At 42.8% G+C, this 26,798-nt stretch overlaps 1 protein-coding gene across 2 annotated transcripts in view; it reads right to left on the bottom strand.

Moving 5' to 3' along the window:
* Window positions 1–26,798, bottom strand: part of LOC146344947 (diacylglycerol kinase beta) — a 325,000-nt gene that overhangs the window by 171,600 nt on the left and 126,602 nt on the right. For both annotated transcript variants that reach the window (XR_014792619.1, XM_084860457.1), the window contains exons 16-18: window positions 20,241–20,315; window positions 7,589–7,674; window positions 2,897–2,986 (exon numbers count right to left, since the gene is read on the bottom strand). Coding sequence is in view for 1 of the 2 variants with exons in the window: in XM_084860457.1 (XP_084716583.1) it covers window positions 2,897–2,986; window positions 7,589–7,674; window positions 20,241–20,315 (251 nt within the window). In the remaining variant the exon portion in view is untranslated. The remainder of the gene's footprint in view (window positions 1–2,896; window positions 2,987–7,588; window positions 7,675–20,240; window positions 20,316–26,798) is intronic.

Below are 26,798 nucleotides of genomic sequence, written 5' to 3'. Positions count from 1 at the left end.
GAAAAATACTAAAATATACTAGCAAGATAAGGAACAATATATGTAACAGATGTAGCCAAAATCTGATCTAACCCTAAGCAGAAGTAAATATTAGGACCCAGATGAACTCAAGTTGATTTTTCAAAAGTAATTATCATATAACAATGATTTTTAATAATAATGTGATCACGCTAGTGTATTGATCAACTACAATAATACATGACTAAGTATTTCACATAAACCAGCATATCTGCCATTTCCAGAAAGATTTCTTCTTCAAGATATCCACTAATTTTCCAGAACACAATTCATAAAACAATGTGAGTTAAAGAGTAGGATCTGGGAGAAAGCCACTGGAACAGGAAAGACCAAGAGGAATCATATATTCATGTTCCAAACAACAATTCAGAACATGTCTTCAAGGCCAGCTGAAGACAACCAAGACAGAGATATTCTTTTATCCATCCAAACTGGCCATATTTATTTGTTAGCAGATTTGTTAGGAAGACTAAAGTCTTTTTTCAGCATTCCAACAAAGAGTGTTTTAAATCTCAAGATCCCCATGGGATTTTCGCATATAATCTGAAGGTAAAACTTTCCAATGGATATGTTGAAAGTTAGATAGAGACCAAAGGATATTTATATAGGAAGGATCAGAGTGAGCACAAAGATCATTCTCTTAATGAGGAAGAAGTAAAAGGTACCAAAGAGTATCAAAGAGCTGCAACCACACAGAGTTAGTAACATGGGTCTTAGAAGCTGTGCACCAGGGAACTAGAGGAAGGGGGAAGGACCCCAAAGTAAAGAGAATATTTGTATTTAGTTATGAAGTTGTAGTGGTGGAAAGGAGAACAAATAAAAAGCTGAAGAGTCATTGAAAGGAAGCTGACATTCAGGGCCCAATCAGAGGTATGGCTGAAATTATTTAATGTATTTATAAGCCAGTTTTTTTAAGGCACAAGCCCTCACAAAACAATGTACAAAGACAAATTATACCAGATACAATTAGACACATCAGATAGGTGTGCAGCTACTAAGAGGAAAACTGCTGTGAAGAAATAACTTTTCAGGGCCTTCTAAAAGGCCTGCACTACAGGTAAAAGGTAAAGGTGTCCCCAACCAGTCGTGTCTGACTCTAGAGTGCGGTGCTCATCCCTGTTTCTAAGCCGAAGAGCCAGCGCTGTCCGAAGACGCTTCCGTGGTCATGTGGCTGGCATGACTAAAGGGGTTAAGTGTAAATCCACTGTAAGGAGTTCCATAACTGTGGGAACACCACAAAGAAGGCCCAGTCTCTTGTGCTCACCTACCTCTCTCGCAGGCACACAAGCTGGACCTCTGGAGCAAATCTTAGTGCAGCTTACAAGGATCTCCACATGGTCTCCCATGCAGGACCTGATTAGGTCCACACCTGCTTAACTTCAACACTGTCACGGTGTCAATTGCTCCCTAACAAATCAGGAGAAGGAGCACAAGACAAATGAAAGGAAAGCAAGACACGAAGCTTCACTCACTGGGTTCGCTCAGATACTAAGGGAACTATGAGTTAGAGTCATCTGGGGACGGAAAGCTAGACAGCCATTATGAGGACCATTTAGAGACTGCTCTGGCACCGTAAAATGGCGTAACTTACAAGATCACAAGGTGTCCTGTTTCCTTGGCTAGATCTTTTCATGGCATCTTGTGCAAGTTTCCACTGTCCTCCCCTTTTAATCCCATAAAGCAGGTGCTTGATCTAAAAGAGCCTACTCTTCATGCTTTCAAGGAAGGAGGCAAGGGTACAGGAGGTTTGATTTTACATGAATCCTCTTCTTTTTTATTTATTCTTTGCCTCCGTGGATCCTGGTAGATAGCACCATAAAACTGATTGTCTGAAATCTACTGCAGGATGAGAGAAGAAGGAAAGAACTATGTATAAGGACATCCAAGATTATTAGCACTGTGTTGACTTGAGACTTGATTTGTAACATTCCCAGACACATTTTTAAAAGTATTAAATTTGAAATATCTCTCCTTTAAAGCCAGTTGTAAAGAAAAAATAAGGTTTTACATGGAAAAATAGTGATGCATTTATATTATGAACAATCCCAGTTTAAAAAGGTAAAAATAATTGGTATTTTGATTTTCCATGATTATATACCACCTACATGAAACACACAAGTTCCTGACTTCTCATTAGCACTATGAAGATAACATACCAGTAAAAAATGTGTGGAGGGGAGTTCAGATTTGCACCCAGTGGTCCCACCCCTCCTGGTCTTGGCACATTCATCAACCTTCTCTTTTGTACAAATGATTGGATGACTACACAGAAGTCAGGGATAGCACCAATGGACACAATCCAGACCCTCCCCTCAACATATTAATTCTCTCAAATATGTCATCTGCGCAGTGGCACTGTCAACAGACATGATTTGACAACAGAGTAAGATCTCTGATGCCTCTACCAAATCTGATCTTATGAATTACCTTTACATGGAGCAGCATAATTGCCAACTTGCAACAATAAAAACAAAGTGAGATGTTATGCATAGGAAGTGGGGTAAAGTCAGTTAGCTTTTGCTCCAATTCTGAGGGAAACCCCTACCCCACCTTCTAACCATGGCTGCATAAGGTAACGCAAGGCACACTTGGATTTATCCACTCCCCCTAGGAGAACTGTTCACTAGCTGGCATGGCTATATTATGCAGGTGCTGAGAAGGAAACACCATGGCAGCAATGCTAAAGGCAAGTAGGACCCCTAAGTTTGATCCTATAAGCCACTCATTGACAAACTGATTACATTACCTTAGAGGTGTGGTAATAAAGAAATCATATTCCTTACACTTAAAAATATACAGTAGCTAAAACATATCTGAGATGTCTTTTTTGCAAAAGAAATATATTTACATTTTAACTAGTGAGATAACTTTTATTTACCTCCTCCCCATCTTAGACACCTGGCTAAGTCATTCCCAGTTCCAAGAGGGAGAATAGCAACTGGAGGATGCTTAATCAAATTTGCTTTCTCTGTGAATGAAATAAATAGACATGGTTAAAGCCTAACAGCAGATGAGCTAACATATAGATCCAAAATAAATATTTAATCATATGAATAATGTGGCAGGATAAATTTTTGACTCAACCATCGGTCCAGCCTGTGTTTCGGAATAAAACCAAATGCAGCATTTTCAATTAACCAGGTTTTCAATTTCTCTGCACCTGCTATTCGTATACCTGGTTCCATTATTTACGACACTTTTAGCATAGCCTAGTAGCCACTGATTAGCTGCCAGTGCTCCATATTTTATTTTACTTATTAATTTATGACTGATAATATATGTCACCCTATTACAAAAAGGTCTCAGGATAGCTCACATGACAAAGCAGGATAAAAACAAGAAAAAAACAAACTAGTGGGCAAATTGTGATAATTGTTATTCCCTATGATTGTGGGGGGGGGGGCAACTTTGGAAGGTCCAAGAGCCATTTTCTCATCTCCAACCTTCCCATGGACTGCACTCTGCAGGGCACTGTGCAGTCTGCATGGCGCCCTGGGAAAAATCAAGAAAAGTGGTGGTTTGATGCTGAAATTCAATCAAACCGCTTCGTAGCACTCAAAGAGTTAAATTTTGCTTCCTCTCAAGCTAAATTTGACCCTTTTAGTGTGCTACAGCTGCTTGTTGTTGTTCAGTCGTGTCCGACTCATTGTGACTCCATGGGCCATAGCACGCCAGGCCTTCCTGTCCTCCGCTCTCTCCCGGAGTGTGCTCAAGTTCATATTCATTGCATCGGTGATGCTATCCAGCCATCTCATCCTCTGCCGTCTCCTTCTCCTTTTGCCTTCAATCTTTCCCAGCATCAGGGTCTTTTCCAGAGAGTTTTCTCTTTGCAGCTACAGCTGCTACAGAGCACTAAAATGGTCATATTTAGTTTCAGGACAAGCTAATTTTGACCCTTTGAGCACACTGTAGTGCTAAAAGTGCAAGATAGATGATACACGGACAGACAGACAGACAATCTCCCACTGTTGAATTTGGCAGCTTCAGGGGGCAGGGTGGGGTGGTTGCATGGAATGAAGTGCACATGTACACACCAATATTTTACAGTGGAAGCATGTCCTCTTCCCAACACCAATTTCCGACATTCAGGATATGTTAAATCATAAAACCAGCAGAGGTGGGTTCACTCAGTGAAACCAAATACACTAAACTAATGTCAAGGGGAAAATGCTAGTTCAATATTCCATGTTATCTATGGAATCCAGGGCTGCACAACATGTGATGCACCAAGTGTCAGGGTGAAAACTGAACCGATAGAACCCCAGAGCAGTTCGGATTCTGAGGAGGATCAGCAATTTGTGGGAGAGAAGCCAGCTCATCTCTCACAGGCACAGCAGTTGGTAGAGATTCCTCCTGCCGGCATTCCTGAGATAGATAGTGACCCTGGCAGTGAGAGAGCGCTGGAGGGGGGCTTGCTAGACGCTCGATGAAGACGCAAAGAGCGACGGAGGGCACAGAAAGGAGGCGTAGCACCCGTTTGGCGCACAAGCAATGGCCGCGTCCTGTGGACCCAAGGGAAAGAGGAAGGATCTCTCCCTAGACCATAAGTTCAGGGTCTTCAAGTGACTCTCCTTCAAATGGGGACCAACTGCCTACCCGGAGCATAGGCTACTCTGCTGTTCATTGCTTAGTCACTGGTGATTAGCATCTGAAAGAGTCATTAAGTTGTAAAAGGATTAAAGCCTTGAAAAGAATCCTTTTGTCTGTGTCTTGAGTAGGCTGTTAGAGTGTACTGAAAGAAGCTGCTAGGGTGCTCCTGACACCAAGCCAAATACAACCCGGTACTTTGGCCTGCCTGTTCCTTGATAAAATGTTGTAGATTGCCTCTTACAGGTAAGTTTTCACACTCCCAATATTTAGGTCAACTTTAAGTTGCTGAGGTAACTAGGCAATGTAAAATCATGCATAATAGAGTACACGTGCTTCTGTGTGTTCAAAAGGTATTGTGCTGACATTCCATTTTCTATGAAAGAACTCGAGAAATTCCACAAGGAAAGTAAAGAAAGTTAAGGACTTTGTCTCTCAAGTTCTTTCATATAAAATTTAATATCAGTACCATACCTAGTGATCAAACAGGAGAGTAGGACATAGCATGAAAAACATAAGAGACAAAGCAATTTCTTCAAGTGAGTCAGAAAACATTACAAATGAAAAATGATTTGAAGCAACTAATCTTAAATCCAGTACATTATCACAGCTAAAAAAATCTATCCCAGAGAAGAATCAGGTGAGGAGGAGTTCTTTTGCAACCTAACTGGATGTTTCATACTCCGATACCTATAGTATATAGTCATTCTTTAATAACAAAACAAGAATCGTAAAACAATGAAAATGTCAGGACAACATTTTCACCAAGAGTTCGTTCTTAATTATTTTCTAAGTTTTGACTTTTGACCAAAACAATATTTACATGCCACTTTAATCTATAATGTCTCTATGACAAATTTATAATGAATCCCTTTGAACTACAATCTATTTCTCTTGTCACCTCAAGAAAATATCATTTCTAGCTAGCTAGAATCTCACTACTAACCTAAAGCATTCTTCTTCCTTTCTTAATCCTACACTGAGATACAGAGATACAGGTGGGCACCTTAAATCCTTTGGGCTGACAACAATAAAATACAAGATTAGAAAAGGGGAAAAAAGTAAGAACAAGAGTTTACTAGGGCAAAGCTAAACCTAGCAAAAGGTGAATCAAATTAAAATTAAAATGTAAATTAAATCTATATATTTCATAAGCCATCACTAACTTCCCTGTTTTTACAGTTCCAGGCAGGCAACAAAGTGTTTATCAACCCCCTGGTGGGCTATATGAGACCTGCATTCTGTGCTTGACTTCATTGGTTACTGACAGATCTGGCCTAATATACAGTATACAGGATTGCATCCAACATTAACCTTCCCAAGGAGCCCTTCTGTTTGCAAAACAGTTTTTGATCTAGCAGAGGCCATCACTAATGGAAGGGTAGAGGCAATTTCCACTGATTCGCCTTCACTCCTACAGCTCCCCCCTAAGCAACCCCCCAGTCTTTGTTGGTGGACACTTCAGAATAGCATGGGAGATGGTAGCCAAAGCTTCTGCTAGATCAAAAGCCCTTCCACAAGTGTCTATTCATAAAAAGGCAGCATTAGATGAAACCCATAATATGTAATATATAACAAAAGCACATAAAACAATTTTCTCCATCATTGCTCCCAGTTCTGAAACTCCCTTCCACTTAGCCAAAGCAAGTTCTAGGCCCAACACAAGACCATTTTGTATTCAGAAATCCAGAATTAAATGTAGCTTGTTTTATTGGTCATATTTTTGAAATATATTGTTATATACTTTGAAGTTATTATTTCATAAACATTTTAATATATTGTTCTTTTCTAAGATTGACACCATCTGGAATATCGGAAGTTGCCTTATACTGAGTAGGACCATTGGTCCATCTAGCCCAGTATTATTGACACTGACTGGCAGCGGCTGTCCAGGTTTTCAGGCAGGAATTTTTCCTGCTCTACCTGGCGATGCCGGGGATTGAACTTGGGACCTTCTGCATGCAAGGCATGCGCTCTGTCACTGAGCTATGGCCCTTCCCTGAGTCTTTGCAAATAGGGTAGGTTATCAATCTAGTAAATAAATTAATAGCTGCATAACTAAAAATAACCTTCCTTTTTGAAGGGAATAAATACACAGAGAAGCCCAAACTATATTATCCTCTCTGCCATCACAGCATAGTGCTATGGGATCTAGGGAGGATCCTGAAGTCCAACTGAAGAGGAAAATCACATTATACTTATTCTCGTAGGTTAAAAAAAAACTATTGTTGAAGTAGTTTAGAGGTGCTTTTATGATATATTCCTAAGATCAAAGTGGCTTTTGGAGGGTCATAAGTTGCTCCAAAAAACGACTTTCCTCAAACATTCAAGTAAGTGAGCCTTCTACTTGGGGAAGTGGCAAGAAAGCATCTATACAAGGATAGTGACAGCGTAATAAACCCTGGAGGAGGCAGCTCAAGGGGATAAGTGTGTGGGAACATGCAAGACACTGGCTAAAAGAAAGAGTTTCCAACACTTCATGTGATGTGTGTCCCTGGTTCCCATAACAGGACACAAATAACTAACCCAAATGGTCTGACTGAGTTTAAGGGAGCTTCCTTTGTTCCTATGACAAAGCAGAAAACAAAAGAAAAACAATACTCTTAGTTCTCCTGACTATTAAAATATAGCCTATTGAAATTTAATGAGCCATATACTGTAATACTGACAAAAGTCCAGCATAATGAAACAGTATCAACAATAAAATGAGATATTCCCTATACACAATATATGAAAATGGTTAGATAGCTTAGTTACTACTTCAACTGTCTCTCTGAAAAGTTCCCCAAACTCTAATAACCAACTTCCTTTCTGTAGCCTCCCTTCTTTTGATTACTCTAACATGGAGCAAAAAAAGTTTTCCTTTCTCAGATGAATCCCAGGATCAACTGTGCAAAATGGTCACATTTCAGACAACTGGTAAATGTTCAAAAAAAATACATATAATAGCTCCATAAAAGACATTAAAAAGTCATCATTTTACCTATGCAGTCCAAAATCCAACCCACAGTTCCATCTCCACCACATGCCAATACTCGGAAGTCAGAAACATCGCGGAAAAAATTTAATCTGAAAAAGAAAGGAAATATGTGCCCTTATCACAACCTTGTTTTCTTGACTCTCTACAAACAGAACACTTACACAGCAGTTCCCTTTGCTTGGACTGGAAAAACTGGCTGAACTCAGCTTGAAACAGGACAGGACATACTTCATAGGGATTATAATTCTCAGATACAATGGGCTATAAGGGCATTAGCCGTAAGATGCTAATTACTGCAAAGTGATTCAATAAAATTAGTTTCATTATAACATGCAGTTTATTATGGTGAGCAGTAAAATATTCATCTCCTGGGACCTATATTTTAATGTATAAAGATTAACTAGTATGTAGATGCCAAGTAGCTGTAAAGAACATCATTTTTCAGACAGGGATCTATGCAATCTATGCCTGGCTGCAACAGTTTTCAAACGCAGGCTAGAACCAAATTCAACTTTGTGTTATAAAGGAAATATGCTGAGCTTGGAATGCCTGGTGAAGTAATATGATCTTTAATGAAATAAAGTGTTTTGTTTTAAAGCAATGCTTTATAGTGGATTCATATTTACTTGGTTGCTACTAACATTTCATGCTAAAATGTATATCAACAATTCACCTGTTATGCAAAAACATGTATATTGCAGCATATATGCACATATGAGCGTGTGTGTGAATACACACACAGAGAGAAACTACTCGCGAATTACGTATTTCCATCAATAGATTTCAGGACTGCCTAATACATTCACAAAATAGAGATGACACATACACCACACATACCCAGTGAAAGAAAAAAAGGAAGTAATATATTGTAAAAATTGTAGTTTTCATTTAGATGAACTTACTTGGACTGCTCAAAGTCTAAGTAAAACATACTGTATTTGCGAAACAAGTCCCCTGTTCTGCATAGTTTATAATCTCAGTTAATGCCAAAACACAATAGGATGTAGAAAGAAATCAGTATCAATGATAGGAGAAATAACGAGATAATATTGCTACTTGTTCAGAAGACAGGGAGGGAGGGAGACAGACAGACAGACAGACAGACAGACAGACAAGCTATGAACCCAAAGTAGGTCACCACCTTTGGTCACCACCAAAGTAGGTTCAGCCATTATTCATTGACAGTATTTTGCAGGCATAAAATGGAAATGCAAATGTATTTCTACTGGTCATAGCTTACAATTTTGTGAAGAAATGTGGGTCACACACAGAAGAAAAGTAGAGACAAGTGTTGAAAAAGTAATAGTGGACTGGCCAGTGAGACATTTTCATAGTATGCACCATAATCAATACCTGAATTAACATACACATTTCACTGTAGAAGTCAAAGGCCATGACAAATCTTGACAAAACTTGCCAAAGTAGGGGAAGTAATTGTTTCTCTTAAGGAAGCCTGGGTACTTCCAGACTACTCTTTTATAATACAACTTCACTGCCTCATTCACCGAATTTTACAGGAAGGGCTAGATGACATCAATTTGTGTTTTTCCACTGCTTCTTCCATCTTTTTTTTTTTTTAAGCAAAAAAAAAAATCTGTTAAGATGGAATAGCTGCACAATTCCTTTTGACTGTTAGCGCTAAGAGCTCTCCATCTGAAAGCACCCACTATCTCTGGTTCAGTTAAAAAATTAAGTATGGAATAAAAATACTGAACAACTTTAATTTTGAAGAAGTGGTTCTGCTTGTTCCTGGTAGGGAGGTCCTACAGCATGATAATGAGTAGCTGTTCATCATCTCCCTAGGACATTATCTACAAACTTCCAACTTCTTCCAATTCATTATCTACATAAAGACAACCCATGAGTGTTTATGTATACTAGCACCCTGGCTCTTCCTCTGAAGAGCTCAGAATGGCTTACGTAAGTTTTTCCTAAGGCAATCCCACGTCCAGGCAGGCTAGGCTGGCATCCTAAGCTTCATCCATAAGGATGCATCATGTGCCTTCAGACTATTCTCTGAGCCAAATATGCAGGTGTGGATTTTGTTGCCATCCATGTGCAGATGACATCCATTCATCTTTTTACCCTGACATATTCCCTGCCATAACTATGGACGGAGGTCTGTAACATTGTTCAGGAGGCAGCAACTCAATCCATCCCAAAGAAAAAGAAATGCAAGAAAGCAAAGTGGCTGTCTGATGAGGCTTTACAAGTCGCTGAGGAAAGAAGGGAAATGAAAAGCAAGGGAGAAAGGGGAAGATATATTCAACTGAATGCAGAGTTCCAGAGAATAGCAAGGAGAGACAAGAAGGCCTTCTTAAATGAACAATGCAAAGAAATCGAGGAAAACAATAGAATGGGAAAGACTAGAGATCTTTTCAAGAAAATCGGAGATCTCAAGGGAACGTTTTGTGCAAAGACGGGCATGATAAACGACCAAGAAGGCAGGGACCTAACAGAAGCAGATGAGATTAAGAAGAGGCGGAAAGAATACACAGAAGAACTATACAGGACAGATCTGAATGTCCCTGATAGCCATGATAGTGTGGTCACTGAACTTGAGTCGGACATCCTAGAGAGTGAAGTCAAGTGGGCCTTAGGAAGCATTAGTAACAACAAAGCTAGCGGAGATGACAGTACTCCAGCTGAGCTATTTAAAATCCTAAAAGATGATGCTGTTAAAGTGCTGCACTCAATATGCCAACAAATTTGGAAAACTCAACAGAGGCCACAAGACTGGAAAAGGTCAGTTTACGTTCCAATTCCAAAGAAGGGCAGTGCCAAAGAGTGTTCAAACTACCGTACAATTGCGCTCATTTCACATGCCAGCAAGGTTATGCTCAAAATCCTACAAGCTAGGCTTCAGCAGCATGTGAGCCAGGAACTACCAGAAGTACAAGCGGGGTTTCGAAGACGCAGAGGAACTAGAGATCAAATCGCCAACATTCGCTGCATCATGGAGAAAGCAAGAGAATTCCAGAAAAACGTCTATTTCTGCTTCATTGACTACACTAAAGCCTTTGATTGTGTGGATCACAACAAACTGTGGCAAATTCTTAAAGTGATGGGAGTACCAGACCACCTTACCTGTCTCCTGAGAAACCTGTAGGAGGGTCAAGAAGCAACAGTAAGAACCAGACATGGAACAACCGATTGGTTCAAAATTGGGAAAGGAGTACGACAAGGCTGTATATTGTCGCCCTGCTTATTTAACTTATATGCAGAGTACATCATGAGAAACTCCAGGTTGGATGAATCACAGGTCGGAATTAAGATTGCTGGGAGAATTATCAACAACCTCAGATACGCAGACGATACCACCCTAATGGCAGAATGTGAAGAGGATCTAAAGAGCCTCTTGTTGAGGGTGAAAGAGGAGAATGCAAAAGCTGGTTTGAAACTCAGCATTAAAAAAACTAAGATCATGGCATCTGGCCCCATCACTTCCTGGCATATAGAAGGGGAAGAAATGGAAGCAGTGACAGATTGTATTTTCTTGGGCTCCAAGATCACCGCAGATGGTGATTGCAGCCATGAAATTAAAGGACGCTTGATCCTTGGGAGGAAAGCTATGGCAAAGTTAGACAGCATAGTAAGAAGCAGAGACATCACCTTGCCGACAAAGGTTCGTATAATCAAAGCTATGGTTTTCCCAGTAGTAATGTATGGCTGTGAGAGCGGGACTAAAAGGAAGGCTGAGCGCCGAAGAATTGATGCGTTCAAACTGTGGTGCTGGAGAAGAGTCCCCTGGACTGCAAGGTCAAATCAGCCCATCCTAAAGGAAATCAACCCTGACTGCTCATTGGAAGGACAGATACTGAAGCTGAAGCTCAGATATTTTGGCCACCTAATGCAAAGAGAAAAGTCACTGGAAAAGGCCCTGATGCTGGGAAAGACTGAAGGCAAAAGGAGAAGGGGACGGCAAAGGATGAGATGGCTAGATGGCATCACCATTGCAATGAATATGAACTTGAGCACACTCCGGGAGAGAGCACAGGACAGGAAGGCCTGGCATGCTATGGTCCATGGGGTCATGAAGAGTCGGACACAACTTAATGACTGAACAACAACAATTCCCTGCCATGTTGGTGTTTCTCTAGTAGGGGTGTGCGAAATACTTACCCCATTCCAGCCGGCAGTCCACAGTGGGTGGGGAGGCGATCCGTCCCTCCCCCCCGCCCCTGGAATCTTTCCTGGCCGGCTCCACTCCGCGGCAAGGCCACGGAGCTGCCAGCCAGGGCCAGCTGCAGCCAGACTTCTGGCCGCTGCTGGGCTGTGGCCACAAATGGCGGCCGCTACGCCGGCCGACATTTGTGTCCCTGCCAAGCCGTGATAGGCTACATAAGTATCTACGTAGCCTATCACAGCAAAATGCAGGGACGCAAATGGCAGCCGGCGTAGCAGCCGCCATTTGCGGCCGCAGCCCTGCAGCATCCGGAAGATGACCCAGAGCCACCACTGCCAGGTAGGTCTGTTGTGGGGGGGATTTTTTTGGGGGTAGCGGGGGGGTAGTTCGTTCCACCATTCTAAAGAATCCAGCCTCACTGGGGTCCGTGGCAGAATTCTCCAACATCCCTATTCTCTAGTATCAATTCATGATGGTGAGATATTTGATATTGTATTGGCCCCGGGCCTGTAGTTTTAGAGGGGCTCAGAGATCCACAATGCTCTCTGACTTTCATCCATCAGCTGCAATTTTCCTGCTAATAGGCCTCTTGATTGGTAAGATGAGTCAAAGGTCGATAGCATGGCCTCAGCACATTCCATGCTGACGAAGGCTAGTATCTTATCAGGGCCTAGGATGTGCCTGAGAAGTGAGGCTATGTTTATGCCGAGCTACAGGTGTCTGTGCTGGGAAAGTTCTGATTGTTTTCCTTCTGACCAAGCAACTGTTTAGCCTATGCTGGGAATGCTTGCTTGCTCTTGTCATGCTTGCTCTTGTCATGCTGCCTCACTGCTCACATGTACGGTATAAAACCCATTTTACCCCATGACTCTAGGTTCAGAGAAGCTGTCTGATCCAACCATTGGGTACGCCTGTGTGCTGTAAGTACTCAATAAAGTCTCCCTGTAAGCAAACCTGGATCTGGCTTATCACTGTCTTGGCACCTCCAAACCTTAGCAGCCCATGGCCGGGGCAATACAGATATGCATAAGGTAACTCCAGGCAAAACTGAAGTCAGGCAAAACAGAAAGGCTAGTCATTCTTAGTGTCTAGCCACATATGGCCATACCAGTTACTAGCACCCTTAGGATGCTCCTGGATTTATCACTGCACCAAGAGACCCAGATTGTACTGGTGGCCAGTAGGGATGGAGCAAACCTGAAGTGAGAAATAGGGATGTCTGCATTTTGTGAAATCTGTCTTGTGTGTGTTTCATGGATTATGCGGTGGCGTTCTTTCCAGAGACTGTTCATAGATGGATTTGATTTTTTTTTCCAATGTGCAGAAAAATACACATAGAGATGTGACCCCAAAAAAGAATGCTGCGATTCTGTGTATCTTTTCAAGTGAAGAGAAACAATGCTTTGGATGATAAATTCAAAACTGCATAAAAAATTGCATATTGTGCTACATTCTAAAGGAAATTAACATAGATATAATGCAGGGGGGGAAACAAATTGCCAGATTTTAAAACAGCATAATTGAGATAGTTCAGCCATAGGACTGTACAGCCTGTAGAATCTTGCCACAAAAAAGCAGGGAAAATGGTGATGTCTCTGCCATTTCATATAGACCTACAGTCCAACTGCTATTTGCACAACTGTTATTTACTTAAAAAGTGAACAGTAACTGAATTTCAAATTCTTCAGCATAATTAAATCTACAGTAACAGTTGTTGCTGACAGAAGTGGATGGCTCCTAGAACCACTGAACAGTGAAACTCTTTTCAGAGTAGAAACAGGTGCACGTTCACAAACTGCACAATGTTTTAGAATGGCAATTTTCATGTCACTTTGTTAACTCTTTATGCAATGTATTGTACTTTTTATATTTAAGCTCAGCTGCTGAATCTGGATGGTTTCTCCAATTTACGCTTATTTTCTCATGCCTCAGTTTTTAATATCAGCTCTTAATATTAACTGAAAGGGTTTATTTTTTTGTCATATACATTATTCTTAAAAAACAGAAACCTACAAAGCTAATCCCTCAAAAAGGTGTGTGTGTGTGTGTGTGTGTATAAAAGCGAGAGAACAGACATTTCATAAAAATATACTTGAGCCCTCAGATGGGCCCACTGTCAACCCTGCCGCCAGCCCCAAATAATGGCTACATACCATTGAGGCCCCAGAGACAATGAAAATGGTGGGTGCCAGCAGCTGCAACCTAGATGGACTTATTTTGCTGCTTCTGCACCTGTGTGCTACCGCCAAGGTAAAGTAAGGGGAGAGGGTTGCTATGAAGCCTTCTGGGGGGAGGGGTAAACTGAGGGCCCTGCCAAAGCTGGTGCCAGGCCTGACTATGTGCATTTCCACACAGTGACCTGGTTCACACCTAAAAACAAACCATAGTTTAATTAACTATGGGTTGTTTCACTAGGCTACAGAGAAAGCAGGCAAAAAAATCCAGCCTCTTTACATGCCAGTACTGCAGTGCCACAAAGACATCTGCGATACAGGGAGGGAGCAGGCAAAGGAGCAGGACAACAAACAATTCAGAACTGAAAAAACAAACCAAAGCTTGTTCTATTGTCTGCCAGACAAACCCTAGATACGGAAACAAACCATGGTTTGAATAAACCATGGGTAGGGATGTATGAAAGTGACTTACCTTTCCGCGGATTATGCTGATGCTGTGGGGGAGGCGTTCCGTCCCTCCCCCCGGAATTCTGGCCAGGAGGGGAGGCGCTCCGTCCCTCCCCCCCCGGAATCCTGGCCGGCTGGCTCCGCATCCGGCCGCTGGCTAGCAGGGATGCAAATGGTGGCGGCCATAGCTGCCGCCATTTGCGTCCCTGCAGTCAGCTGTGATAGGCTACGTAAATGTTTACGTAGCCTATCACGGCTGATTTAAAAGGGAAAAAAAAACCACGTGTATGCAAATGGCGGCGCCCGTGGGCGCCGCCATTTGCATTCCTTATTTTGGCACATCTTAGTCTACGTAAACATTTACGTAGACTAAGACAGCAAAAATAAGGGGAACGCAAATAGCATAGACGCTACGCTATTTGCGTTCCCCTTATTTTCGCCGTCCTAGTCTACGTAAATGTTTACGTAGACTAAGACGTGCCAAAAGAAGGAACGCAAATGGCGGTGCCCATGGGCGCCGCCATTTGCGTACGCCAGGTTTTTTTTTCTTTTAAATCAGCCGTGATAGGCTACGTAAACATTTACGTAGCCTATCACTTTTTTTGTTTTTTTTTGTTTTTAACTGGAAATGGCAGAGGCAGCAGCCGGTTGGAAGACCGGCCGCCGCCGCCGCCGCCGCTGAACCGCCGCCAGAGCTGCTGCCACCAGGAAGATCCGCCCAAGGTAAGTCCCGTCCTGGGGGGGGGTGGCAGACTGTTCCGCCACCGATTTTGGGGGGCTGAATGCGCTGGCATTCGGCCTCCCCGAGATCCGTGGCGGAATTCTCTGACATCCCTAAATGGGTTGCTCTTAGGTCTGAACCAGGTCAGTATTTAATGAAAGCTACGGAGGGAGTAGGATTGTACCTTCTGCCTAGACCCCCAACCTCCACACAGTCATTGGTTTTGTGTGCAGCACCTACACATGATTTCTCCTTTATGCAGGATCCTCGATCACAACACAAGTTGTACGCAAGTAGGACCTGCGCACACAGTCTATGGAGGTGTGGATGTTGGTTGTAAGAACAGCAGGCACAATTCTGCTTCCCACCTTCACACATTAATAGAGGAATGGTTTCAGACTATGTTAAAGGGCTTAGATTTCATGCAGATTGTTTATCTGATCAGTTGTTGTAGAGCCAATTGCAAATCTTACCACTGTCTGTTGGTTTGAAAAACAGCAACCTGCAAATCACAGCTCAGAGAGCAAACTAAATGCAAAGCTATAATGTGGCAAAAAATAAATAAAGAAGCAAATAAGTCAGGACCAAAGAGCCACTTAGACTCACACAAGGGGCTTGCTCTAAGCCTGATGCTTGTTTTTTTTTTTACATTCTTTCTTTGAATAGGGAAGTCCTTTGCCATATCACAAACTGCTTTTTGACACTACCCACATTTTCAAAATAATGTTTCTATGGGTATGGGTGGGATGATTACAGTTTGAGAAAGATGTGTAACAGAACTAGTTTAATGTTCCTTACATACCTGGATATAGGAGTTAATAATAAAATGTTCTTTACATCAGGAGCAAAAGCAGTATTACTATTAGACGACATGTATAGTTTTTAAGGTTGTTGGGAATGTTTTACTGTGCTTTATTTGATTATGGTTATTATATTGTAAACATTTTGTAAACCCACCTTGGTTGGCTTCAGAAAGGCAGTACAGAAATACAATCAACCAATCAAATGTATAAAAAGACTATTGAGGGCAGATAGGGACATTTCAGAGAAGCTAAATATATTTTATACATTAACTTTCTTTACAAAGGATAGCAAATACCTACATATAAACCACTGTTTGGGGAGAAAGCTGTTCAAAAACTTTAACAAGTAGAAGTGAGAAAGGAATTTACAGACCTGTCAGCCTTCTGTCCCAGGTAAATTGGTGGAAAGCATTATTAAGGCAAGAACTGCTAAACGAACAAAGCCCACTTCAGTCTAAGCATGTGCACAACAGCATGCTTAAGATTCCTACAGGTCATTCCCATTTCACAACTACATCAACAGGCAGCACGATAGCCTGTAGTAGAGAATGGGTCATAGCATGGCCCCATGGCAACTGCCTTTAAAACAGGTACAGTTTTGTTAACATATTCATGGTGCAATCATATACATATTGACTCAGAAGTAAGTCCCACTGAATTCAGACTTTAAGGCTAGTTCTCTTACTTTAAGGCTAGTGTTGGCGGTAGTGTGGGGTGAGTGGCACTAACCCTTTGACTTCTTATTTCTCGTAGAGCTAACCAGATTTATAAAGCCAATCCGTGAAAGGAAGTAATTTGCATGCAGCTAATTGTATAGCCAGAACAAAGGAATGAAAGGTGTGTGTGTGGGTGTACACACACACACACACACACACACAGAGGAAACTTAGAATTAAATTACACTTGCACAAGGAAAACAAATAAAACACTATGCAACGTTGGCTAGATAATTGGACATTTCTTAAGGTCACTTTACCAACTTTTATGTAGGACAAATTACACTCTAAACACTTTGTAAATGCAGAAATTAAGAGCAGGAAATATGGCAAAATTTAAAATGAGTCTACACTGAACGCTGCCCTCTTGTGGCTGATGTTACAGCTTATTTTGTCTATCCTTGCAAACCTTTTAATACTTATTCATAGTGCTGTCTTTGGAAGCCTTTTCTAACATATTCTAGGTGTTATCATATCCATGTTTACTCAGATTAAGTCCCATTGAATTCAATCAGGATTACTTCTGGGTAAGTGGGTATAGAATTGTAGCTTAAAAGTATAAGGTAACTGTAACATTAAAGAAGAACTGTAAAGATGCAATCCTATGTATGTTTAGACAGAAAAAAAATCCTACAACCCCCAGCAAACTAGGAGAATGCTGGGAGCTGTAGAACGTTTTCCTGTCTAAACATGTATAGGATTTCACCCTATGAGTCTTACAACTTATCATTAAGACACTGCAAAATCTACAAATCTATATCATTAAAAAAAAAGTTTCACTAATTTTGAAAAGTGGAGTATTTTCCAATCATGCAAAACGGATGGAAAACATTTACTATACTTGTGAAAATGATCTAATGGACTGTAGGTAATTTAGGTTGCAATTCTATCCACGCTTACCTGAGGGTACATTCAATCGAAATCAATACAGCTTACTTCTGAGTAAACATATAGACAATTGCACTGTCAGTATGCTTTTAGATTATTTCTTTCAAACTACAAAAGAGTTCAAGACTATCTAATTCATAATATCATCATCTTCCATTAACCCAAAATAGCTAATCGAAACAATTTAAGGGAAAGAAGTGTCCTTCGTTGCAGGATCTTTTTCAAAACGGAAGTGGAATGTAAAAAAAAAACAATGCAGCACACAAAAACATTCACACTGGACAAAAGACCTGTAGTGAAAGGTATGCTACTGTTTCTCCTGTAATTCAAGTGGTAGAATTTTTGAACAGATCTAGTATAAAAAACACCAATTTGACTGATGGCACAATTCTAAGAACCACTTTGCTGAGGAAGCAGGTAAAAGGATTCAATATAAAGGTCATAACAATTTAAAGGGGAAACTGTCCGCTCAAGCCAGTGTTTGGATTTGACCCAAACCCTTTTGCAAGCAGAGGTACAGACTGTAGAGTTCTGATTTACCATCTCTTTGCCCTTGGCATGGCAAAGTGATCAGTGGGATAGGGTCCTCTATCTTGTATGGCAGCCTATCCCTAACTGGTGCCCTCCAGATGTTTTTCTGTCTACAGTTCTCACCATCCCTGACTATTGTCCATGCTGGCTGGGGCTGATGGGAGTTGTTCCCCAAAACACCTGAAAGGCACCATGTTGGAGAAGTATGACAAATATGTGCCCTTTGGGGCCTATGCACTCTATAGGAAATCTAATTTCCCACATATAGCTTGAAATGCCATTTGTAATGCCTGAGGTGTTCACTACAGAATTGCACCTTATGGGAGAGGTTGGGCCAGGTTTCTGACCTTTACAGCTCCATTCTGTTGAGCGTGCTGAAACTTTTGATATAAAGTAACAGCCTTACAGAAACCCGAGACTGAGTGATTCCTCAGAACTACAGAGTTGCATTAGGCAGCGCATGACTGAAATAACTGCCACATAAGCTGAGCCTGATAAAATGTGCTCATGGCCACAGCCTCTACCTGGGAATCTAGGAGACCTGGATCCAGGAGCACTCCCAAGCTGCAACCCTGCTCTTTCAAGGGGTGTGTGGTCCTATCCAGAACTTTCCCAGCTTTAGGACCACTCACCTAAGATTGCAGTCACAGGTACCTGGGAAGACTCAGCCAGTAGAAGCTACATTCACCCAGGACTTGGGAAGCTAAGAGACAAAGACAGCCAGTTTAGGGGAAGGGGAGGAAAGCACAGCAGGCAGTCCTCGGAAAAGATGGGTGGAAAATACAGGTCAGAAGAAGGAACCAAAGAGCAAATGGGCTTTGGAAAACCCCATATACAGGGTCTGTGAGAGTAGGATCAGTATGCTATTGAAAGGATGGGTAAGGGAAATTAATGGGGGAAAGGCTAATTATTTACTATGTGATGCATGCAAGGGACTATGTTTCAATATGGATTTAAACCAACCCAGCAAAACTTTGGCTCCAGGACTGTAGTATCTTTGCCACATACAACAGTTCATTACTAAAAAAACAGAGAGAGGTTCAGCAAATTACTCTTTTATGAAGAGTCAGCATGTCCAATATCTGACTTCAATTCTCCCAAGAAAGGGATATACAATCCATAAACTGTTTCAAAGATGGTACAGGTGGGGCATACAGCTCTTCTTTTACACAACACCTCTTCCTTCTGGCTGCTTAGCATTAAAAGTAGGATCAAGTAACTGAGATGGCCCAGATAACTCATCACCATCTACCCCCAACCCTCTTTCACCTCAGCCTCCTCAACAGAATAAAAAGCAAGGGAAACATTAAAAAGGCAGAAGACTACCATAATAAGCATCTACTTATAGTAAGAGATGAGCCTCGAGTGGTAGGCAGCAGTATTGCAACTGAAACTCTCTCCACGACCTGAATTCGATCCCAATGGAAGCTGGGTCTCGGGTAGCCAGCTCAGGTCGACTCGGCCCTCCATCCTTCCGAGGCTGGTAAAATGAGTACTCAGTTTGCTGTGGGAAAGGTAGTCATGACTGGGGGAGGCAATGGAAAACCACCCCGCTATAGTCTGCCATGAAAACGCCAGCATAAGCGGCGTCCCTCTAGGGGTCAGTAGTGCTTGCACAGGAGGAACCTTTCCTATAGTAAGAGGTAAGGCAGCCAGGTATGGAAGATAAAATAGAAAGGGAAATTATGTACAAGGATGAAAAAAAATTGTGCAGTGCAGCCAATGACTTCCATACAGTACAAGTAGTGTGTGTACTGTCTCCCATATATCTCGCTCTATACAATATTTCTGCAGTTAAATGTATGTTTCAGATACACTGAAAATCATATACTTCCTATGTGAACCTTCAATGTGTTCCAGTGATGCTGTAGTTTATTATAAGCTCAGGACCAGGATCAAGGTAGGTATAGTCAGGCACATGCCAAGGGCCCACAGCTCAACAGGACAAGAGCCCCCTGAAGTTCCTCCTCATCTTCTCCATTGCACCCTGCATCTTCACCTGCCTCTTGCTTCTGCCCAGACAACGGTGGTGGTGAGAAGGAGGACCAGTAGACGCCACTGCCTACTTGCCCACTGGCTCTCTGCCAGTCAAGTAAGCATTTGGTAGCAATGATGAGAAAGAGGATAAGGAGCAACAGCAGTGATGAAAAGATAAGCTCGGTGAGGGAGAGAGCCCATTGAGGGCTCTCCAAAACCTGGAGCCAGCACTGTATGAGCTCATGTTTGATGACATTTAGCCTTACACTTACCCCGGCATTGGTCCATTTGCTGCAAGGTTGTAAACCTGACGAGGATTCAAAAGGTACTGAAATTTTCTATGAATTCTGTAATCATGGAAAGAAGAAATATTTATTGAATTCTTACTTGCCAGTCAATTACGCTTTTGGTAATCCTAAAATAAATCCACATTTTTGGATTAAATAAAGTCGAGTGTTAAAATATATCACACACTTATGAGTGTTAATATCTTACAGCTTACACTTGAAGGTTACAGTTCCATGTTTTCTAACAGAAGGCAAGGCCAATTAATATGAACTCCTAAAGTTACAATAAATAGTTCAGCACAATCTCTGGGCACAGAAGACGGCAGGTATATATTGAAGATAATAACCAGGATCTAGCCCAGTGAGACATTCGGTTTACTTTTTTCTTTGAACATGGTTCCAAGCTGAATCACAAATTCCTTCTGAAATTCTTCTCCATTTTGCAAGCCATTTGCCATTGAGCATGGTGGGCTGAGCTAGCTACATGGTTCTTTAGATCTTGGCTATTGTTTTTATACACAATAAAAAGGACAGCGTATATCTAACAAATCCATAAGGGAGAATCTAAATGTATGGTAGCAAGCGTACTGCACTGTTCAAAATCTCTCTCATTCATGTATAAAGCTCCCTGCATTCCATCACTTCAGGCAATTTTCTCCTAGATCTGCTCCGATACTGGTAGTCTGATGTAAGACTGGCATGACCGAATGCTCCTCCATACAAAATATTCCTTCTGTAGCCCTATTCAGATGTTCCTAAACCAGGGACACTAACGGAGTGATCCTATGTCTCCTTCACAGCATCAGGTATACATAGGATATTTCAGATTCCTGGATCTGAGGCTGGAGACAGCATTCTGACCTTGGGGCAGGGAACCAAGCTCCCCACCCCCTCTCAGCTGGCATGGAGCAAACTATACCAGCTGTTTCTATGAGCTTGCAAAGGTGAGCTCTTAGAGAGGTTAAAGGAGGCATATCGGTGGGTGGGGAGACTGGGGACATAGGGGATCTGAGCTATGCCCAGGCATCCCAAGCCTCCTTCCCTCCCCTTCCCTGAAACTTCCACTAGATGAGCAAAAATGCCTGTCCAGCTAAAATGCAGAGCAGGAGGGACAACGCACCTCCTACTCTGCGTTGGATACATGTAACCCTCCAAGTTCAGAGACTTACGAGCGCCCAGGGCAGCTCTGATAGGACTGCAACCTAATTGTGTGAGGACAGGAAGTACACTAACCCCACTCCCAGCACTGTTGCTCTTATCACCCTCTACCCGTGGAGGGTGGCTTTCTCAAGAGGAGAGCCTCCTGTATCTGTGGAGACTCTCCATGCAACCCAGAATGCTGGAAAATTAGCTTTCTGAATTGCGTGGAGAGCCTCCATGGATAAAGAATGTTCTCCTCTTCAGAAAATAACCCTCCACTAGTACAAGGCAATGAAGGTGATGACGGAGGTGGGAAGGCTAGCATTCCCCATCTCCTTGCATGCTTATTAGGAACACCTGAATCGGGCTTATGTAGAGAAGAGTTCTAGTCGAGAATTCTCCCTCATGAGCTCGTTTTCAGTAGGATTTTGTTTTGTTTTGGGAAGCATTTCATGTAAAACCTCACCTGCACCAGTATAGTCCAGACACAGCCTTGCTTATTTATTTATTTGATGTGTACCCTACATTTCTACCAAGAAAAGTGGCATTCTAGGTGGCTAGCATCATCTCCACCTGCTGGTTTGCAAGAACATGACTTTGAAAGACATTTCAGTAGAGTATTCAACATTTGCTCTGTATCTTTTAAGTATGGAGAGACATGGGTGTGTGTTGTATTTATCTTTTCACTTCTAAGTTAGATCAAGCAATGGGCACTTAGTCCCCATTTTTAATCAGAGATACAAATGGTACAATACTTGAAAAAAATGTATATAGCTGTATCTCTTACTTAAGTTACACCCACTTGTAAATTTGCCACATAAGAAGTTAAGAACAGCCTGTTCATTTATCAGATCTTTATTACTGCCAGTCAGATTCTTGAGTAGCACTATTCTTAGCCTGGAGGGGATCCAAAGGAAAAGAAAAGTCAAAGCAAGGTGACTGACGTTGTCTTGTGGATGGATGAAGTACTACTATGATGATTAGTTAACTAGACAACTGACAGGTGGCTATGCTTAGGGTTTAAAATTTTTTCTATGAATTATCAAAATATCCAAAGGGGGGAGGGCATGATTTATTTGGAAGTGCCCACAAGGTAACTTGAGAGAAATCTTTATTCTTGCACATCCTGCAATGGGGGGGGGGGGGTATTGTGGGCAGTGAGGTGAAGGAACCAGACAGATGAGGGGCAAGAAAGCAGCCCAAGACTCAACAGGTGATGTTGAAACCAGGGACATGGACCCAACATGGATCCAATGCGGAGCATAGGGACATGGGAAGCTGCCTTACAGTGAATCAGACCTTTGGTTCATCTAGCCCAGTATTGTCAACACTGACTGGCAGTGGCTCTCCAGGGTTTTAGGAAAGAGTTTTTCCTGCCCTACCTGGAGATGCCAGGGATCATACCTGGGACCTTCTACATGCAAAGCAGGTGTTCTACTACTGAGCTACAGCTAAGTGAAACAGGAATGGGATAAAGGTAGGAAAGCCCCAGCAGCCAATAGGCACAGAAGGTAAGAGAAAAGACAGTTGGTCACTTACCCATAAAAGGGATTTCTTTGTGCATGAAAAACAGTACATGAGGTGGGTCTTATGCACCACCTAGTGGTCAAAGGCAAAATCACTAGTCCAATTAAGTCTTTTAACTGTCTTTCCAGCCTTTGAAGCTCAATTTCCGATGACAAGCTCACAAAGTACTAGGATCAGTGACAGCAGCAAAACACAAACAAGAAAAACAGGACATCTCGCACTCTCTGCAGACAGGGCTCGGAAAGAAACCAAGTGTGACAAAATAAGGAAATTAATCCCCACCAGCAGAAGCAGCCATAACAGAATCTGCATCTCGGGTGTGGCCCTGATGTACTGTTTTACATCCACAAATAAATCCCTTTTATGGGTAAGTGACCAAGGGTCTTGTGCATGTAAACAGTACATCAGGTGGGACATACCAAAGCTTGACCCATGTAGGGCGGGATTCAACAAAAGTAGTAGCTGCTTGATGACTGGGAAGGACGTGTTGCAAGACATACCTTCCAAAGGCCACCTCAGCAGAACCATGTACGTCAATCTTGTAACGTTGTAACAAACATGCTAGGATTTGCCCATGTAGCTGCCCTACAAGTCAATGCAGCACAGCACTGAGGAAAACAGCTGCCAATGTCACAGCTGCTCTTGTAGAATGGGCAAACATTTTGGTAGGTGGAGGCAACTTTAGGCAGGAATAGGCTGGGGAAATGCATGCCTTTAGCCATCTACTCAGTGGCATTAGAAACATTCTGTCCCAAGGAAGCAGGATGGAATGACACAAATAAAGAATCTGACTGCCAGAAAGTTTTGGTTCTGTTGATACAGGCTTCAGGGTCCTCCTGACAACAACAGGATGCCATTTCTTTTCTGAGGGGTGCACAGAGGAAGGACAAAAGTGGGAAGAATTAGCTCTTGTTGACAATGAAAAGGAGACAGAACTTTAGGATGGACAAAGGGGTTAGTACGGAGCATATTAGGCTTGAGACCCATAGCCAAACTGTCTGTCAGGAGCGCCCTAGCTGCCTCTTGCAGTCCTCTCCAATAGCTAACTCAGGACACAGAAGACGAGGATTCTTTCTGAGGCTTTATTCCTTTATGACTCTTTCAGATACTAATCACTAGCGACTAAGCAAGGAACAGCACTGGGGAAAGATAGCAGAGTAGCCTAAGCTCCAGGTAAGGCAGTTGGTCCCCATTTGAAGGGGAACCACGGGAAGACTCTGAATTTATGGTCTATTGAGAGATCCTCCATCTTTCCCTTGGATCCTCAGGACGCAACCGTTGCTTGAGCACCAAACGAGCGGTACGCATCCTTTCGGCGCTCTCCATCTGTCGTCGCTCCCTGCGTCTGCGCCGAGCATCCAGCAAGCCCCCCTCCAGCGCTCTCTCACTGCCAGGGTCACTATCTATCCCAGAAATGCTGGCAGGAGGAATCTCTGCCAGCTGCTGTGCTTGTGAGAGATTGAGCGAGCTCCTCTCCCACGGATTGCTGTTCCTCCTTAGAATCAGAACTGCTCTGGGGCTCTATGGGCTCAGTTTCCACCCTAACACTGTCTTGCAGAAATGCTAAACGGTCTGAGATTCTGGCTTTTTGAACCCCAAATCCTTTTCTCAGTACACCAAGTGGAGAATATCTTCCATGCACTCTGGTAAATTCTGAGGGTAGAGGGTCTCCTAGAGGCCAGTATAATCTTGATTACAACAGGAAAAAGGTCTCATTTACCAAAATGGTTCCTTTCAATCGCCAGATGTGTCAGTGAAGTCATGCAGGGTTTGGCTGAAGGAGATGGCCTTGAGAAAAAAGGTCATCCAGCAGAGGGAGAGGCCAAGGATTAGCTGCGGCCAGATTGTTCAGGTCAGGAAACCAGGGGATCCGTGGTCAAAAAAGGGAAACATTAGAATGAGTCTCACCTTTTCTTCCTTCACCTCCACAGAACCCTGGAGAGAAGAGGGAGCAGTGGAAAGCGTACAGAAAACCTATCGGCCATGGAGAAGACAGGGCATCCGTCATCTCCACTGCTGGGTATGCATAACAAGAGAATTGTTGACCTGGTAACTGGCTTCTGATCCAAACAGCTCCACCTGAGCTCTCCTGAAACAGGTGACTATCTCCTCGAAGACTTCTGGGTTAAGCATCCATTCTCCTTGGTTTAGCTGTTTCCTGTTAGCCAGCTGGCTTGAGTATTCTCTCCCCCACTTAGGTATTCGGCAGAGAGGGGTTCTAGGTGATGTTCCACCCAAAGAAGGAAAGAGTCCACCTAGAGATCTGGAGACTTGATTCCTTCTTGATGGTAGATGTGTGTCTCTGGCTGTGACATTGTCCACCTGGATGAAAACTGATCTGAGAGGAAGTATTTGCGTTAACTGTTGAACCTCTAGCCTGGTGTTGGGAGGTCTAGTAGGTTGATAGGAAGCTGCGACTCCCCTGATGACCAGGTTCCTTGAACCATCCTCTCCTTGCGCAGAGCTCCCCAACCAGAAATGCTGGCATCTGATGTAATCACTGTTTTGGGGGATCCTGGAGAGGGACCCCTCTCTCCAGAACAGGATGGAGGAGCCACCAGAAGGAAGCTCAAACAGTCCTGGGCAGATGAACACTCAAGTGACATCTTGAAGCTAAATCATTTTGGAAAGGAAGAAGGGCTGACTGTAAGGGACGAGAATTAAGACTTGCCCAAGGAGTTATCTGGAATGTTGACACCAAGAGGCCCAAAACCTTTGTTAGAAGCATGAGGTCAGCTGACTTCTTGAAGCAAATCAATTTGACTACAGCTTGAACTTAGGACAACCTCTCTGAGAGACAGCCATGATCCCTACTTCTGTGTCTATTAAGGCCCCCAGGTGGATTATTCTGTGAGAGAGGAGCAGATGACTCTTTTGATTGTTGACCAGAAAACTGAAGTCCTTGAGACATGCCAGGGTGGCTTGCAGTTGCAGGACATTTATTGCCTGATGCCAAGAAGCTGAACGGATGAGATCATCAAGGTAAGGGTATATTGAGATCTCTTGCAAGTGAAGATGTGCCACTGAAGTGACCATGATCTTTGTAAATACCCTTGGACATGAAGCTAGGCAAAACGGTATGGCTCTGTAGGGAAAATGGGACCCTTCGAAGGCAAAATGGAGGTAGCACCAATGATTGAGGAGGTTAGGACATGGAAATAGGCTTCTCTGAGGTCCACTGAAGTCATGAAGTCTCCTAGGCAAAGAGCTTCTTTGATAGACAGAAGAGTCTTCCTCCGGAACCAGCGGTAACAGATGAAGTGTTTGAGAAACTTGAGAATGAAGACAGCTCTGACAGATCCATCTTCTTTTGAGACTGTAAAGAAGTGAGAATAGAGCCCTAGTTCCTTCACTTCTGAAAGCAATGGTTCCACTGCTGCGATATCTAGTAGAAGGTGGATGGCCAATTTCACCATCTCCCTCTTGGCTGGATTTGCTGGGGTTTGTGATGGGGAAAGATAGTGGGGAGGTCAAGATGTCAGCTCCAGATGCAGACCCATGCAAGGAGTCTCCAAGACTCAACCATCTGAGGGGATGGCCAGCCATTTGTCGGTGTACCTGACAAGATGACCGCCCACCAACAAATGGATGCCTGTATCCCCTTGACATGGTGGATAAGTCATATCTAGCAGAGAAGTTCTGTTGGCGTTTATGTCCTCCTCAGGAATGAGCCCAGGTGGGACAAGTGGACCAAACGTCTCTCCCTTGCCCAGAGGTTTTGGAGAAACAAAATGGCTGGCTGGTTTGGTAAGGCCGAAAAGATCTCCTAAAGAAATGCCTTTCTTCCTTCCTTCTTGCCATGGGCATAGCCTTTTTCTGATCTTCTGATTCGACTATGACATCCTTTAAAGCGTCATCCTCAAAGAGCTTGCCCCC

The sequence above is a fragment of the Heloderma suspectum genome, chromosome 5, assembly GCF_057233095.1.
Source record: "Heloderma suspectum isolate Gila_16-S chromosome 5, 16-S_ref, whole genome shotgun sequence".
Taxonomy (NCBI): domain Eukaryota; kingdom Metazoa; phylum Chordata; class Lepidosauria; order Squamata; family Helodermatidae; genus Heloderma; species Heloderma suspectum.
This window is presented reverse-complemented; position numbering and strand designations above follow the sequence as displayed.